The 17,944-nt window shown below is 42.1% G+C and overlaps 1 protein-coding gene across 1 annotated transcript in view; it reads right to left on the minus strand.

Moving 5' to 3' along the window:
* SCNN1B (sodium channel epithelial 1 subunit beta) overlaps positions 1 to 17,944 on the minus strand; it is a 34,974-nt gene that overhangs the window by 6,689 nt on the left and 10,341 nt on the right. The window contains exons 4-6 of the mRNA XM_043977736.1: positions 14,818 to 14,921; positions 12,258 to 12,421; positions 10,687 to 10,794 (exon numbers count right to left, since the gene is read on the minus strand). Of these exons, the coding sequence (XP_043833671.1) occupies positions 10,687 to 10,794; positions 12,258 to 12,421; positions 14,818 to 14,921 (376 nt within the window). The remainder of the gene's footprint in view (positions 1 to 10,686; positions 10,795 to 12,257; positions 12,422 to 14,817; positions 14,922 to 17,944) is intronic.

A 17,944-nucleotide genomic window follows, 5' to 3' on the forward strand; every position in this document is an offset into this window, starting at 1 on the left:
TCCACCCCTCGAGGTGTACATTTTTGAACACGGCCAATATTTGTATTTTTTTCTTGACTATGCACATTGGTTATAAGGTTTTTATTTTATTTTTAATTTTTTCCCCCACTGGGTGAGGGGGAAGATTGGAGGGAGATAAAATAAATGCTAGTTAATTGGAAAAAATAATTTAAGGCCCTTAATTTCCAGATTTACCCCCTTTTGTTTATTTAGCATTCTAGTCAAATGGGATAGCTCATTGAATGTCTCAGTGATAGATAGGTGACCCTAATAAATACAATGGAACACTGTCTATAGCATATAGAGCTCCTTCCTCCCCTCCAATAACATAGCCACATAGAGATGCACTACTTCTTTTTTTTTCTTTTCTCTCTCTCTCTCTCTCTCTCTCTCTCTCTCTCTCTCTTTTTTTGCAGGCAATGGAGGTTAAGTGACTTGCCCAGGGTCACACAGCTAGTAAGTGTCAAGTGTCTGAGGCTGGATTTGAACTCAGGTACTCCTGAATCCAGGGCCAGTGATTTAACCACTGCGCCATCTAGCTGCCCCTCCTTTTTTTTCTTTTGAGGGGCAATGAGGATTAAGTGACTTGCCCAGGGTCACACAGTTACTAAGTGTCAAGTGTAAGACTGGATTTGAACTCAGGTCCTCTTGAATCCAGGGCCAGTGCTTTATCTGCTGAGCCACCTAGATGCCCCATTGCTTCTTTTCAATGGTCAGTTTCTACAGTCCAGAAGGATAGGTCCACAGATAGGAGAACAATAATGGAACACATGAGAAACCCATTCTTACAAATCTGCTCTTTTTCACTGTCTCCATGCCTTCCTACACATTGTCCCCCATGCCTGGATCATTATCTCTCCCTATAATTCTACCTTTTGAAGTTCGTTCTTTCCTTCAAAGCCTGGCTGAGGCACTATCTACTTCATGAAGCCTTCTCTGATTACTTCAGCTAGAAGCAATCTTTTCTCTTTCAAATCTTTCAGGCTACTCTTACATGCTTATCATATTGTAACTTACACAAGAGTTATCTATTTGTTTTATTCCATGGTTCTTCCAACTAGATTGCAGATCCCAAATACTTTGAGGGCTTTTGACTGTTTCCATTTTTGCATCACTGGCGTTTAGTAAAGCACCCTAAACATTTGTCTTTTGGGGGACCAGACTGGTGATTTCACTGAGGAATTCTCTCTATTAATTAGGTATTTGCTTTTCAACTTACAGTATTAGAGAATTGCCTGGAAACCCTGAGAGTGCACTTCCCTAAAGTCACAGTGTCAGATGTAGGACTCAATCCCAGGGCTTTCTGATTCTGAGGCCAGCTCACTACATAGGTGTTTAATCCATATCTGCAAAATTGAGCTGAGAAGGTATTCTAGCTTTCTTTACCTTGGTCATTGGGTCAGCATGTGGCCTTCTGGCTGGGCCTGTTGAGCTAGCTGAGTGAGACATACTCATTGCTCAGCCTAGGTGGGAATAGCCTTTAGGCTTTGCTTTGGGTCTCTGCGACCCTTTTCTGAAAAATAATCTCCACATGACCCTGATGTCTCGCCATCAGAGACAAGTACAGTTACTAATCTTTTGAATCTTGGCTATGGCCTTGGCAATAAAAACAATGAAATAGTTTTTCCCCAACAGACACGTAGAGAAGATGGGGGGGAAAGGAGAAGGGAAAGAGGCAGAGATGGCCAAGAATATGACACAGGGAAGCAAAGAGACCTTTGAGGTCATGGGACAATCTGAGTCAGCCTAAGAACTAATGTTCAGTCCTCCTGCCTCCTAACCCAGCACTCTTATTAGAATATGGGCAGATCTTGGAGATAATAGCTGGGGACATGATTTGAACCCCAATTCTCTGGCTCCAGAGCCAGTGTTCTTTCTAATGTAACAAAATGTTCTTTAGAGGTTGCTTACCAAGCAAGGATCTGACGAACATCTCTACTGCTTTAGGCCTGAGCTTTGCAGACAACTAAGTCTTTCATGAACAAAATGCTCACCTGAACGATGATAATAGTTTCCTAACTGGTTTCCAAACTATATTTTTTTTCCCCTTCCAATCCAACCTACAAACAAAAGGCTTGATAGTTTTTCTTGGATAGCATAGCAGAAAGAACATTGAATTTGGAACCAGAAGACCTAGGTTTGATTACTCTCTTTACCACTTAATAGTTGTGTAAATTCTGGCAAGAATGTGTATGTGTGTGCACACCTATAAAGCTGTACATATGCATATATAAAGATATATATGTGTGTGTATCCATATGTATGTAGAAATGTATATATATGAAGATATATATGTATATATATACTTAAGCCTCAGTTTACTCATCTGGAAAATGGAGATAAAAATACTTGTACCCACCTCCCAGGGTATTTATGAGGAGAGAGCTTTACGAACTCTGAAGTGCTATCTATAAAAAATGTAGATTACTGTTCCCAGCATGGGCTCCAGTGGCATGTATCTATTGTCTGAGGACTAGCCCAAGTTTAGAGATGTTCATTACTGTGGGGAGTATGGCTACTGGATGACAAATTCTTTAATCCTGGCAATGAATGAAAATTATCCACTGGGGTGGTGTGTGGTCTATGTTGATTGAGTTCCCATGCCAACAAAATCGTGGGTCTTTGAAATATCCTAACACATACGTCTGATGATGTAACCACCCTACTCAAAAACCCTAAATAGTGCCCTACTTCCTGTTGAATAAGGTACAGACTCCTTAGCCTTCCTGTGCCTTCCACAGATGTCCCCATACTACAGCAAAGTTCTCACCCTTGGGTTTCTGGCTCAAGGCCAGGGCTGGGTCAGTAGAGATAGTTGAGAGAATTAGATAAAATCTATCACCAACCTGACCATTGAATGTCCAATCTGATAGTTCAGGGACTTCTTCTTGCTGATTTTTCACAGAATCTTTTTTATTTTTTTTAAGTGAGGCAATTGGGGCCAAGTGACTTGCCCAGGGTCACATAGCTAGTAAGTGTTAAGTGTCTGAGGCCAGACTTGAACTCAGGTACTCCTGAATCCAGGGCCGGTGCTTTAACCACTGCGCCATCTAGCTGCCCTGCCCCTCACAGAATCTTAAGAGTGGGAAGTCAACTAGTCCGACTCTTGTTTCCATTCTACTCTGGCCTTTCATAGCACACTCCACATTTCTGAGAAAGCATGCCTCTCAAGTACCTTTGCTTCTTTGGCATCTGTGGTGTCCCATATGATTATTCTATAGGGAGAAAGATAAGGCCAATAGACCCCCGTAAGCCACAGACATCTAACAAGTTGGCTAGCCCTTTGGTCCTTCTAGAACCAAGAATGAATGTGTTCAAGAGACAAAAACAACCTGCTGAGCCATCAAATGGGGTGGGGAAGTTCCCCTAGCTGATGAGTCTGTCAGGCAAGTGTCAACGAAAGATCACATGCTGATCATAAAAGGATTATTTCCTGTGACTAAGGCAAAGGAGGGGGAAGAATCCACATTGAGCTCCAGATATGTTCCTCAGAGGAATATTGTTGGAAAGGGATGGGGAGGCAGAAGATTTTAGGGACCAAGACAAGGGCCAAAATGCTGAATTCCAACGCTGTCCTCAACTCCCCTTTCTCTCATTATGTTGTTTTGCCTAAGCATGAACAATAGTTTCTCTGGTGCCAGTTTCATAAGAGAGAGAAGGAAGGGTGAAACTTCTACCATGATGCAACTCATGCAATTAAAGAACCTTAGAGGCCAACCAGTACCCATACCTGACTGAAGATCCTCTCTAAAACATTTCCTAGAAGTTATTAAACAGATTTCTTCTGATGCTTTTTAGTGGGGGGTGGTGGGGGGGTTTGAGGAGAGGCATACTACTTCCCAAAGCAGCCCGTGCTATTTTTGGATGGCTCCAATTGTTAGAAAGGGTGTTGTTTGTTTTTAAATCTAGTCTAAATCTTTCTCTCTGCAACTTCCACTCATATCCTCTGGGGCCTAGAAAAACAGAACTAATACTTCTACTTGTTTTTTTTTTCCCCCCCCCTGGGGCAATGAGGGTTAAGTGACTTGCCCAGGGTCACACAGCTAGTAAGTGTCAAGTGTCTGAGGCTGGATTTGAACTCAGGTCTTCCTGAATCCAGGGCTGGTGCTTTATCCATTGCAAGACCTAGGTGCCCCATTCTACATTCTTTCTACATTTAGATAGTTATCATGTCCATTCTACCCTCACCCAAGTCTAATGTGCCAAATTCCTTTAACTAATGATCACATGGCAAGATCTCAAGGCCCATCACAATTCTAACCGCTGTCTTCTAGACGCTCTTCAGCTTGTCCACATCCTTCCTAAAATGTGGCGCCCAGAACTGCATTATTCATTCCTACTATGGAGGCCACATCCATGGAGAGACCCAAGGGGTATTGCTGTGCCACAAAGGCTTTTCTCTTCCAGGAAGATGGGAGACCACTAGGCCTCACCATCTGCTCTGCTGATATGCCATTTAGACCCATGGGCATTGTCACCCAATTTGCCAACACACCCTAAGGCCCCTGTGTCCTTGACATCTAACCTATAGAGCTGTATCTTCCTTTATGCATTCTCTTCCCCAGTTAGAATGCAGGCTTCTCAAGAGCAAGGGATTTCTTTTTTTTTTTCTTTTTAAAGTAGTATTTTGTTTTTTTCCCAATTATATGTAAAGATAGTTTTCAATATTCATCTTTGTAGGATTTTTGGGTTCTGAATTTTTCTCCCTCCCTCCCTTCCTTCCCTCCTCCCTCCCAAAGCCAGCAAGCAATCTGATATAAGTTATATATCACAATCACGTCAAACAGTTTTCCATATTAGTCATGTTGTGAGAGAAGAATCAGAACAAAGGAAAAAAAAATCACAAGAAAGAAGAAATGACCAAAAAAAAAAAGTGAAAATAGTAGAGCAAGGGCTTTCTTGATTTTCTATTTGCATCTCCAGTTCCTTGCACATAGTGGTCACTTAATGAATGCTCATTAATTAATTAATTAATTAATTCATGGGATTGGCTCCCCAAAATAGATTTATTACCAGGCCTACTTTTTTTTTTTTGTAGGGCAATGAGGGTTAAGTGACTTGCCCAGGGTTACACAGCTAGTAAGTGTTAAGTGTCTGAGGCCAGATTTGAACTCAGGTACTCCTGACTCCAGGGCTGGTGCTCTATCCACTGTGTCACCTAGCTGCCCCTACCAGGCCTACTTTTAATTTAGGAGAAGTACACAAGAGGATTCATCTTAAATATGGAAAGAAGGATTTAGATTAGACATGAACAACTTCTGTGGAACAAGAATTTGTAGAGGTCTTGGATTCTTGAACCCCTATATATCATCCTAAAAGGGCAACTTGCCTTTTGAACTTGGGAGTCCTTTATAATAAATTAAGATCTAGGAATTAATTATAGAATACTTTCCCTTTTAAGGATTGTACCCCTTGCTCCATGTTCACAGACCTGTTGGATGCAAGCCCTTTTCAGAAGGACAGGACATGAGAGCAAGGATGGGACCCATGAGAAAACCAGCCTGAGTTCATAGTTGGAGCCAAGAGGTTGGTTTCCACAGGGCTCAGGAGCATTCCCAAGGGCCACCCCTTTGGCAAACTTCACTGGTTTGAACAAAAATGTAGTGGGGCCTGCAGAGCGAGGGGTTCTGCTTTCTAAGGAACAATATGTCAAAAGAAATACTCCTTCAGCTCCTTAGAGAGAACAAAGATTCCTTAGACTAGTGTAGGCCAGTCGGGGTTCTTGGAAGAAAGGACTTTGTCTTAAGGGTCTGAGTTCATATTTTGTCACTTGGGCCAACCAAGGAAGATGGGACTCAGAGCTTATAGCTGAGACCCTGTTACCTCCTCCATCTACTCTCATAGCAGTAATGACCTTGGGTGAAGGGAAGAATAGGAAGCAGGGCACTTCTCCTCAGTAACCTTTTAATTAAGAGAATGTTTAATTCCCCATGAACTGAGGTTTTTTTCTAAGCCTTTAAAGTAAATTTTATTAATACATTTATTTATGTGATTATGAAGTTGTTAAAAATCCCAAGATTCAACATTTCCAAGGGTTTAGGGACATTGGCGGAACCACCTATGGGGTATTAAAGGAACTGCATAAATAGATGTTTTACAGAGAGCACCCAGGCTAATTCACTAAGAAGCCAATTTATTTGGTAGTGACTGTTTGTTTGTTTTTGGTGAGGCAATTGGGGTTAAGTGACTTGCCCAAGGTCACACAGCTAGTAAGTGTCAAGTGTCTGAGGCCAGATTTGAACTCAGGTCCTCCTGAATCCAAGGCCAGTGCTTTATCCACTGTGCCACCTAGCTGCCCCTCATGATCTAGTCTTAAGAAAAAACTGGAAAGAAAGGGGAAGAGAAACACACTGTGGGGGGTGGTGAGGAGAAATGGAAGCTTAGGGAAAGTTATCTCACATAAGCAGAGTACTGAAGTAGACATCCATGGAAATAAAGAAGAAGGTGTGGAGAGAGTACCTGACACTTCACCCTCACTCTCATCTGAACTGGTTAAAGGAAGGAAGAGTACATATCCATGTGTACAAAAATATTTAGAGCTCTTTTGAGACAGCAAAGAATGAAAATCTGAGGGGGTTCCCATAAATCGGGGAATAGAAGAACAAATTAGGGTATATAAATTTTATGGAACATTGTTGTGTGGTAAGAAATGATTAGGAGCAGCTAGGTGGCATAGTGGATAGGGAGCTAGCTCTGGAGTCAGGAGGACCTGAGTTCAACTCTGACCTCAGATACTTACTAGGTATGTGACCCTGGGTAAGTCACTTAACCCTATTTGTCTCAGCTCTTCATATGTAAAGTGAGCTGGAGAAGGAAATGGCAAACCACTCCAGTATCTTTGCCAAGAAAACCCTAAATGGGGTCACAGAGAGTCAGGTATGAGTGAAACAACTCAACAACAATAAAGAAATTATTAAGGCTTCAGAGAAACATGGGAAGACTTGTACGAACTGATGCAGAACAAAGTGAACAGAATCAGGAGAACAATTTATACAATGATGACAATATGGTAAAGGCAAACAACTTTGAAAGAATCATGAACTCTTAATGCAATGACCAACCAGAATTCCAGAACTAATAATGAAACATACTACCCACCTCCTGATAGAGAGGTGAAAGACTCAGAGTGCAGAATGAGATAATTTTTTTTGGACATGGCTAATGTGGAAATTAATTTTGATTGATCATACATGTTTGTAATGGGTTTTGTTTTTCTTTAGTTCTCAATTAGGGAGGAAGGGAAGCTTGGGGCTTGAGGTTAAAAGGCAAATTTTTGCTGATTGGAAAAAAATATATAATTTTTAAATAGACAAAGGTAAATCTTGGAAACCCCCTGTCCAAAGTATAGGCCATTCAATTTGACACCAATTCTTGGTAAAATTTAAAATAGATTATTAAAGTGATGGTCTGTGTGTACTTAGGGAAGTGGAGAGCAAGCCAGTATTGGTCCAATAAGAATAGGATATATCAGACCAACCCAACATCCTTTTTGGACAGGATTACTAGACCAGTTGATCTGGGAAATGCTATGTACACAGTACATATGGATTTCAACAAAGCATTTTTTAAAGAAAGTTTCTTGTTGTATTACTTTGAAGATAAGATGTCGCTATGTGGACTAGACTAGGTGACTTTGGAACTAGTTAAATGACAGGACTCAAAAAATAATAAAATAAAGTTTATGTCTACCTGGGGGACTTTTTAAAAAGGGAACTAATGGGCTCTATTCTTAGTTCTGTTCTGTCAAACACTTTTACTAAAGATTTTTGTTTTGTTTTGTGGGGCAATGGGGGTTAAGTGACTTGCCCAGGAGCACACAGCTAGTAAGTGTCAAGTGTCTGAGGTGGGATTTGAACTCAGGTCCTCCTGAATCCAAGACCAGTGCTTTATCCACTGCACCACCTAGCTGCCCCTTTTACTAAAGATTTTGATGAAGACATGGATAGCAGTCTTTTATTCCCCCCCCCCTTCCAGGCAATGAGGATTAAGTGACTTGCCCAGGGTCATACAGCTATAGCTAGTAAGTGTCAAGTGTCTAAGGCTGGATTTGAACTCAGGTCCTCCTGAATCCAGGGCTGGTGCTTTATCCACTGTGCCACCTAGCTGCCCCCAGCATTCTTTTTTTTTTTTTTTTAAGTGAGGCAATTGGGGCCAAGTGACTTGCCCAGGGTCACACAGCTAGTAAGTGTTAAGTGTCTGAGGCCGGATTTGAACTCAGGTACTCCTGACTCCAGGGCCGGTGCTCTATCCATTGCGCCATCTAGCTGCCCATGCCCCTAGCATTCTTAATAAATCTGCAGATGACAGAAGGGTCAGTGGCTCAGAATCACAGAGAGTTGGGAGGAATGTCAGGAATCATCTAGTAAAATGCACACCCAAATTATACATGTTGTGGACTATGTATCCTCAGCAAATGAGATCATTCAGAGTCTTGGTAGAAGACTACAGGTGAGACAGAACTCATGCCCCTGAAATGCAGTTCATTCCCCTGGAAAGTTCTCATTTTCAGGATACTATCGCATGCTCAAAATGAGTATCACCTAGGTAATGTAGGTATCACCTAGATTTAGGTAAACACAATTGTGTTTAGTTCTTGACAACTCATTTTAGGAAGGACATTGACAAGCTGGGTGTGTCTAGAAAAGGGTGATCGTAAGGGTAAGGGCATCAGAAACCATGTAAACTATACAAAGATTAATTGAAGTAACTAGAGATCATTAGTCAGGAGGACAATGGGATGGTTTTAGAATTGGAAAGAACCTGAGAAATAACTAAACCCAATTCCCTCATTTAATAAAATGAGGAAATCGACACTTAGAGATGTTTCAGTGGTGCAGTGGATAAAAGCAGTGGCCTTGGAGTCAGGAGTTCAAAGCTGGCCTCAGACACTGCCTAGCCGTGTGACCCTGGGCAAGTCACTTAACCCCAATTATCTCCAAAAAAACCACCCAAAACAAAAACAAACAAGCAAAAAGAGGCAGCATGGTGTACTGGATGGAGAGTAAGCCTTGGAGTCAGGAAGACCTGTGTTCAAGTCCCATCTCTGACACATACTGGCTGTGTGATCTTGGGCAAGTTGCTTAATCTTTCAATACCCTCATCTACTCAGGTGTAGACCTGTGCTGATCTGTACTGACAGAAGGAGTTTCCTCACCAGGGAGTTCTCAACATCAATGAAATCACGGGTTTACACTATTAAAAAAAGAAAAAAAAAAACACCTCTCCTGAGGTCACATAGATAGTAAGCGGGCCAAGATAAAATTCAAACCCAGACCCTCTGAGTCTAAATGCATTGTTCTTTCTTCTTAATTTTTTATAATTAAATTTTATTTTTAAGATTAATAAGCATTGGGGCAGCTAGGTGGCACAGTGGATAGAGCACTGGCCCTGGAGTCAGGAGGACCTGAGTTCAAATCTGGCCTCAGACACTTAATACTTACTAGCTGTGTGACCCTAGGCAAGTCACTTAACTCCAATTGCCTCATCAAAAAAAAAAAAAGAAGGAAAAAAAGATTAATAAGCATTTATTTATTCTTCCCTATTGTGTTCCTCCCCTCCACCACTGGCAAAAGGAAAAGAAAAGGAAAAGCCTGGAAAACAAATTCCCAACACATTTACTAAAGGGTTGTCCTATACAAGAGTGATAGGACTTGCTTTTTTTGGCCCTGGGGGGCAAAATTAGAAGGAGGGGGCAAGATAGTTTAAACTATAAACAGTATAAACAGTAAAAAACTTCCTGACAAAGCTATGTAGAAATGGTATGAACTGCCTCACTGGGTAGTGAGTTCTGTGCCGCTGGAGATCTTCAAGTGATGGCTGAATGACTACTTGGGAGGCAACTAAGTGGTACAGTAGGGAGAGCACTGGCCCTGGGGTCAGGAGTACCTGAATTTAAATCAAACCTCAGACACTTGACACTTACTAGCTGTGTGACCCTGGGCAAATCACTTAATCCCAATCACCTCACAAAAACAAAACAAACAAAAAACCCCAACAACTCCCCCCTCCCCCCAAAAATAAAGAATCCCAAACCAAAACAGTGACTACTTGGAAATTTTATAGAGGACATTCATTTTCAGGGAGAGATTACATTAGATGGAGAGACGGTGTTGCACAGTAGAAAGACTGTTGGGTTTGGAATCAATGTAAATTGATTGAATATGGACTCTGCCTTTGTGGCCCTACGCAAATCATTCCACCTCTCTAGGTCTCAGTTTCCTCATCTATAAAATGAGAGGGTTGGATTCAGTGGCCTCTACAGTCCCTTTTAGATATGAATCTATGGTCTATGAGCCCATGACAGTTTCCGTGAGGTTCCTTCCAAATCCAGCTTGCTAGGATTCTATCATATCCCCAAGAGCATCACATTGATGGTTGAGGATTTAAGGGGGATATTTGCAGAGGCTAGAGGAAGGTTGAAACCCAGCTCCATTTTAGCCCGTGACACCATACCCTAACAGATAATCAGTGCCAACATTCTTCTTCCCTGCTCATTAATTGGCTTATATAACCCATAATTCTAACCTCAAATCGATAGACTTATCAGTAAATGCTGGTTAATAATTAAATTAAATCAGTATTTCATTTTCCTTAGATACCTTATCACTAATAACTGTTCTCTGTGCAATAATGACAGTATACTAAGTCCCAAAGTGAGCAGACATTTGATTAATCTAAATTCCTTACCTGTATTGAGTAGGATGTGTTAAACTCACTGTAGAGGTTGGGGATCTGGACATCGGATCCATTGATAGTGCAATAGCTGTAGGGTTCACCTATCCGCTCCAGTTTGTCCTGAAACCCAATAGGGCACAGTCTTAGGAGAATGTAAGCTTCTTGGGGAGACTTTTGCTTTTGTCTTTGTGTCTTTGTGTTTCCCCAGAACCTAATATAATGTCTGGTATATAGTAAGCACGATAAATGAGTGTTGAATGAATGAATGAGTGAATGAATGAATGAATGAACAAAGGAACTTTCGACTCTAGGGAGTTCCTGGCTAGTCAAGCCACTTTTAAGAAACTTCTAAACAATAATTCCAAATTTATCAATATAAATCAAATTCAGAAAAGTTAAGAAAGTCAGGCCATTTTCTGCCCCCATGCCATCAACACTCCAGGAACAAAGATTAAGCTTCTCTTTATTACCCCAGAGGCTACAGAACCAGAGTCACAGGTACCTGGGAGGGATTTTAGAGATCATTTAGTACAACACCCCATTTTACAAATGGGGAAATTGGCTGCTTATAGGAGGGGAAGTGACTTGTCCAGGTCATACAGCTAGTTAATGACAGAGCCAGTGTTTGAGCTGCTTATCTCCTGCCTTCAGTTTCTCTCTCTCTCTCTCTCTCACACACACACACAACACACACACACAAACACACACACTGCTCAGGCACCTCTGGTGTGCAGTGGCCACACCCTGATAAAACTGTCTCTTCAAGATGGGATCGCACCAAATAAATGTATTGACTAATGGCAGATTTTGTTCTGTTTGTGGGTCAAGAGGGGCCAGTGTTATAGTCAGACCTAAGTGTCATATGGGGGCTGGGGTCATGTTGAAGTGAGACCCCTCCTAGGACTCAGCAAAACAGTGAAGCTTTTTAGGGAGGGAGAATAGGAAAAACCCATGTCATTGGTCCTCTTCAAAAACAAAGGACAGACAATAACATGCTAGGCATAGTATGCTCTGGGGATACAGTCCCTGCCCTCAAGATGCTTACATTCTAATGGAGAAGCGTAAGGAGCCTAGTGGGGGTATGGAAGAAGGGAAGGCCTATCACATACTTCAAAGGGAGGGAAGCCTTTTGGAGTCTCTGTAATTTGGAAAGCCAAGTTAGTCCAAACCAGAAGTGATTCTGTGTTAGACAGAAGGATCGCACCAAATAAATGTATTGACTAATGGCAGATTTTGTTCTGTTTGTGGGTCAAGAGGGGCCAGTGTTATAGTCAGACCTAAGTGTCATATGGGGGCTGGGGTCATGTTGAAGTGAGACCCCTCCTAGGACTCAGCAAAACAGTGAAGCTTTTTAGGGAGGGAGAATAGGAAAAACCCATGGACACACTGCCCTTCTACAAACAGCCCTGACTGAGATCATGAGGCCATTTACACACTCCCATTCTACAAACACCTCTCACCTTCTGAGCAGGAGCCTGGCTCATCTGTTTTAGTTTCAGCTGGCACAGCCTTGGCTGCGTGCCCAAGAATCCAGCGCTTCTCTCAGAGGGCTAATGGGATAGAGGGTTTCTCTATATACATACCACCAGCACACCAATGGAGGTCTCTGTTCCAGGCATGGCATAGATACCCGCATCTTTGAGAAAAGGGTAAGACTTTTGCTCGTGGAGCAACAGTCTGATGCCGGCTGTAGAGGTGAGGTAGTGGACGTAATCCTGCTGGTCGATGTCCAAGATTAATTTCAGGCCTGTGAGGGGAAATTATGAAGGCTGAGGACTCATGTTCGAGGCTGGTCTAGGATGAACATTTCAGCAGCAGGGGCAGTTCACAACTGAGTCCATGGACATATGGCTATAGCCTGAAGAACCATTTCCCCTGCCTCCTTCTCTCTCCCCCTTTCCTTTACCTACCCTGCAAAGGGAGGCCTGTATCCCATTTTGGCAGACCAGGAAGGTCCAGCCAAGGAGCCCTGACCAGCTGGGTTGACCTTGGCAAAAATCGAAATTTAACACATAAAAGCAAGCCATGCTTCTCTTTACAAAATGAAATACAGAATTATGGAATTTTAGAGTTAGAAGAAATGTTAAGAGTCATCGTATACAATGTTCTCATTTCACAGAGATGGAAACTAAGGTCCAGATATGTGAAAGGACTTGTCCCAAATCTTGTAACGTCACAACGACAGAGCAGGAACCCAAACTTGGCTCCCAGTGTAGTAGTAATCCTTTCGTCACATTGTAAAGTTGTTTTAAATAGCTAACATCCCTAAGTATGTTTTAAATAATTAATGTCACAAGACTCTAACTAATACATAAATCTTTTGGGAATAGGAGTGAGGCACACACTACCTGGGGACCTGGTTCTGAGTCCCTGCTCCAAACCTACCCCATTCCTGAGAAGATTGCTCAATGTCACATCTACTTATTCTACCTCAACAAGCCCTACTGCCAGGATCCCTGGATTCCCAGGGCCCGAATAGGTAGAAGGCAGGAGTCTTCTTCAATTTGCCCCATGTTGGCATCCTTTCAAAGATGCTAGGAGACCAGGGCTTTGGCATTTGAATGGATCCCTAGCCTTGGAATAATAATAATAACAGATACCTATTATTATTATTATTATTATTTGCGGGGCAATGAGGGTTAAGTGACTTGCCCAGGGTCACACAGCTAGTAAGTGTCAAGTGTCTGAGTCTGGATTTGAACTCAGGGCTGGTGCTTTATCCACTGCGCCACCTAGCTGCCCCAGATACCAATTCTTTAAGTTTACAAGGAACTTTGTGTACGTTTTCTCATTTGTCCCTTGCAAAAACTCTGAGTCAGCTGCTATTATTAGCAGTATTTTACAGGTCAGTAAAATGAGGCTTTGAGAGGTTAAGTGAGCTGTCCAAAGGTCACACAGCTAGTAAAACATCAGAGGGACTATTTGAACTCAGGTCTTCCTGACTCCAGTTCTAATATTCTACTACTATGCTCTAGTTCTTCTAGGAGATAGACAGATCTTTCTACCTGAAGGCCAGAGCATATTCACTTTTTGTTTTTTGATCCCCTCTTGCACACCTAGCTCAGTCCCTGACATACAGCAGATACTTAATAAATGTGTGTTGCTCAGTAATCTCTCTCTTCCCCAGATATCCTCCATTTTCCTACTTCTTGGTCCTTTTGTTTCCTTGGAGTCAGTTGGTATACCTCTCTCTCACACACCACAACTACTGATCCTTAGGACATTTAAAAAAAAAAAAAAGGACCCAGGCCTCCTGATCCCCATCTGGTACCTTAAGTCAAACTCCTACTTCAATGATTTTAAAAGGAACTTTAACAGTAAGAAAAATCATATTTTTAAAAAGGAGAGTGTGATTCTTGGCTGCCTAATTTCTTACTGTCTTCCTAAGTCTTAAATGGGAATTTGAGGTTTCTTCCCCACATGACAGAAGTATAATTCAATTCAATCCAACATTTATTAAAAGCCTACTACATGCTAAGCACTGTGGACAAAAACTAAGTGGTCCCTGCCCTCAGAAGCCTATTACATTGTACTGAGCAGGAAGGAGATCTAACATTTACACAAATAAATATGAAGAAAGAATAAACAAATTGATACAGAGGAATTCAACACTGGTACAGTGCTAACAATATGGGGTAGGCTGGGGATGGGAAGGATTTTATAGGTGATAGGAGAAGCTGGGCTTCAAAGGAAGCTAGGAATTCTATTTTTCTTTCTTTCTTTCTTTCTTTCTTTCTTTCTTTCTTTCTTTCTTTCTTTCTTTCTTTCTTTCTTTCTTTCTTTCTTTCTTTCTTTTTTTGGAGGGGCAATGAGGGTTAAGTGACTTGCCCAGGGTCATACAGCTAGTAAATGTCAAGTGTCTGAGGCCGGATTTGAACTCAGGTCCTCCTGAATCCAGGGCTGGTGCTTTATCCACTGTGCCACCTAGCTGCCCCAAGTTAGGAATTCTATAAAAAGAGCTATGCTGTGGTTCTTTCCTCTGGGGTAGGGACTGCTTCTGTTCTATCTCCAGCACCTGCACAATGCCTGGCACAAAGTGAGCACTTCATAAATACTTGTTGGACTGTACTGGATTTGGAAGGACAAGATTCTGACACATGACCGTCCCTTGGATAGCCCTTGCCTATTTCTACAACAACTTACCGAACTCAGTTCCAGGGTTGGAGGAGAGCAGGGCTTTTTCCTTCATGCCCCAGTTGAAGACATAGCAGTTGCCATAGTCAGGGTGAAATATTGCAGTGAAGTTCCTAAAAGAAGTGCTCATTAGTGATAGCAGCTGTTCCATAAATACTGAAATGCCCAGGATAGGCCTTGGTATCAGCCCCAGCCTCACAGGTGGCATCTGCTAAGTTTGCTGACTCTTCAAGTCTTGGACCACCCCACCTGACTTAATTGGCATGGAACAGAAATGAATCTAGAGCTTCTCCTCTTCATTGCCAAATCTAAGGTCATAAATGAGGGGGAATGGATTAGAGGACCTGACTGTATTCATTTCTACTGCATTAACTCAGATTTTGTTGTTCAGTTGTGTCCCGCTCTTTGTGACCCCTTTTTGGGGTTTTCTTGGCAAAGGTACTGGAGTGGTTTGACATTTCCTTCTCCAGCTCATTTGACAGATGAGGAACTGAAGCAAGATATTTTTCTTTAAAACTTTTTTCAGTAGCAAAATCAAAACAAATTAATGTAAAAAACAAGAAACCAAATAAATGGGGTTAAATGACTTGCCCAGGATCATATAACTAGTAAGTGTCTGAGGCCAAATTTGAACTCTTAAAGATGAATCTTCCTGATTCTAAGCTCTATCCACTGTGCCACCTAAGTGCCCCATTAACTCAGATAGATTTCTTTAAAATCCCCAGAAGAGATTATACAACTTCCCCACTCCCCTCCCTCTCCTTTAGGTTTATTTTTGTTTTTATTTATTTTGGGGGAGGGGGGAGAGTTGTTTTTAAATAAGATTTTTTTTGATGTCTTTCTCTTTTTGCATCATAGTCATTTGGGGGTGTTAATCTTTCCGTCCCAGCCCTAACTCAGGCAGGGAATTCCTTGAACCCTACCCTTGCAACAAAGAATAACACTTACGCAAAAACAACCAAGAGGTGACTAAATCAGACAACTTATGCAACATTCAGATCCAGTGGGTCTCTACTTTTCTACTGAAGAGGGGGAGCACATTTTGTTACCTGTTTCTCAGCAATGAAAACCTACAACCTCTTTTGGGAAGTCACAGAAGTGGAAGGAAACATGTGACCATTTACTCCAAATCTCTTTGACAAATAAGGAAAGTAAGGGGCAGTAAATTGCTCAAGGTCACATTATCTATTGAATGACGGAGCCAAAACTGGAACCAAGGTCTCCCAATTCTAAGTCAATCCTTTTGCCCTTGTTACCACACAGAATTTCATAGCCTCAAAACCTGCATAGTCATGGAGTCATTCCTAATATCGAATTGAATCCTATCCAACCATAGTTTGAGCTCAGCCCTCCTTTTGTTTAGTGGAGGGGAAAAATACTGTCCAGAACAGCATCCAGTGTAGAGCATGGGGCTTCAGGGATGACCATTATATATACCAAGCACATTCCTTGAGCCTTAATCATTATACTGATTTCTAAAAACAATTGGCTCTTCATTTATCACCTGCAGCAACCACTTTGAGACCTACATGGACGGTGTTAATTTTGGCTTCCCTTTCTTGAATTACTTTTCTGGAAGGTGGCAATCCTGCGGTCTTGGCAAAAGCTGAAATGTCACTAATGCTGTTTGCCAAAGGGAACTGACAGATTCCAGAGAAAAGGTCTGGGAAAGGAGACTTTGGGAACCCAGGCAAATAGAGGAAATTGAAATACAATATCGGCCCTGGTCAAACAAACCTTCCCCCCTTCCTCGTGGCTATGTTTGTCCCAGCACTGGGGACATGTGAGTGATGCTGAAGGTTCTTTTGCGTTCCAAGTGACAGGAAGGAGGTGTTTACTAGGGCTGGTCAAGTGGGACCTGGAAAAAGGGCAGGATGTCAGGGAGTTCTCAAGGGGTCACCAGTTTGGGGTAGACAATCTCCAGTCTCAATATGAGCCCTGGGTTGGCCTCCAACTTGCAAACTAAGAGTGTTGTTGACACAGTATTCCAATGCAGACACAGGATCCCAGTGCAGAGAGGAAGTGCTAAAGAGATTGGCATTGGCAAAGTGAACTGAAGCCAGGCTCTTCCTTGGTGGAGAAGATGTACCTCCTGGGTGTTCTCCCTTCCCAGGGACATGCTGTTCCCAATGTTGCCCTGCAGCCTCAGGGACACAATATTGTGGAGAGAGAGGCAGGGCGGGCCTCTATCTACACCCCAGTTTGAGTCTACAATCTCGGCTTTGCTCCCCACTTTGGGCAAATACAAACTATTTGTTCATTGATAATTCAGTTTATTGAGAGCAAAGGTAGTTTCAGGGACTCCCATGGAACAACTCAAGGTGCCAAAGACAAAAAATGGAGGGAACAATAAGATGAGGCAGGTAAAAAAAAAGTTTCTCTGGGATGTGTCTTCTTTCTGCTATGTCTGGTGGGTACTTAAGCACTACAGAGTTGGAAGGAGATCTCGGGAGCTGTCTAGCCCAACACCCTCTGAATGAGGAAACTGAGGACCAGAGGAAATTCAGTGAGGTGTCCAAGGTCAAACAATTAATAAGCAGGAAACTTAAATCTAGGTCCTCTGACTTGAGAGGCAGCGAGTGTGAGATAGCGACAAGAGCACTGGCCTCGGAGGCCAGAAGACCTGGGTTCAAATCTCATTTCAGATTCTTATTAGCCATGTGACCCTGAGAAAGTCATTTAACTTGTCTGGGTCTTAGCTTCATCACTGGTAAGATGCGGAGCTTAGACTTCCTGTCCTCTATTGTCCCTTCCAGCAGTAAATCTATGATCCTGTGTCTAAAGCCAGGACCATACTTCCCCTGGAAGTGCCCTAGACCATCGAGAGGTGGGAAAGGCTTGAGAGGAAACTGCAAAACAGCTGAGAAAAGGAAAACAGAGGCCCCACCCCCCCACCTCCCCAAATGGTAGAAGTGTGGATACTCCATGGCTTTCGGGCATCTATTTTGGCCAACAATCATAATAATAATAATAATAGTAATTTATATAATAATAATAGCATTTATATGGCCCATTAAGATTTACAAAACACTTTATATACTGAGTGTCCTAAAAGTCCTAGTGCCTTAGTTTTAAGCTATTAAAGTGTTGGTGTCCCAAAAGTCTTAATGCCATTTAAAGTTATTAAAACTTAAAG

Source organism: Dromiciops gliroides, chromosome 1 (assembly GCF_019393635.1).
Source record: "Dromiciops gliroides isolate mDroGli1 chromosome 1, mDroGli1.pri, whole genome shotgun sequence".
Lineage (NCBI taxonomy): Eukaryota > Metazoa > Chordata > Mammalia > Microbiotheria > Microbiotheriidae > Dromiciops > Dromiciops gliroides.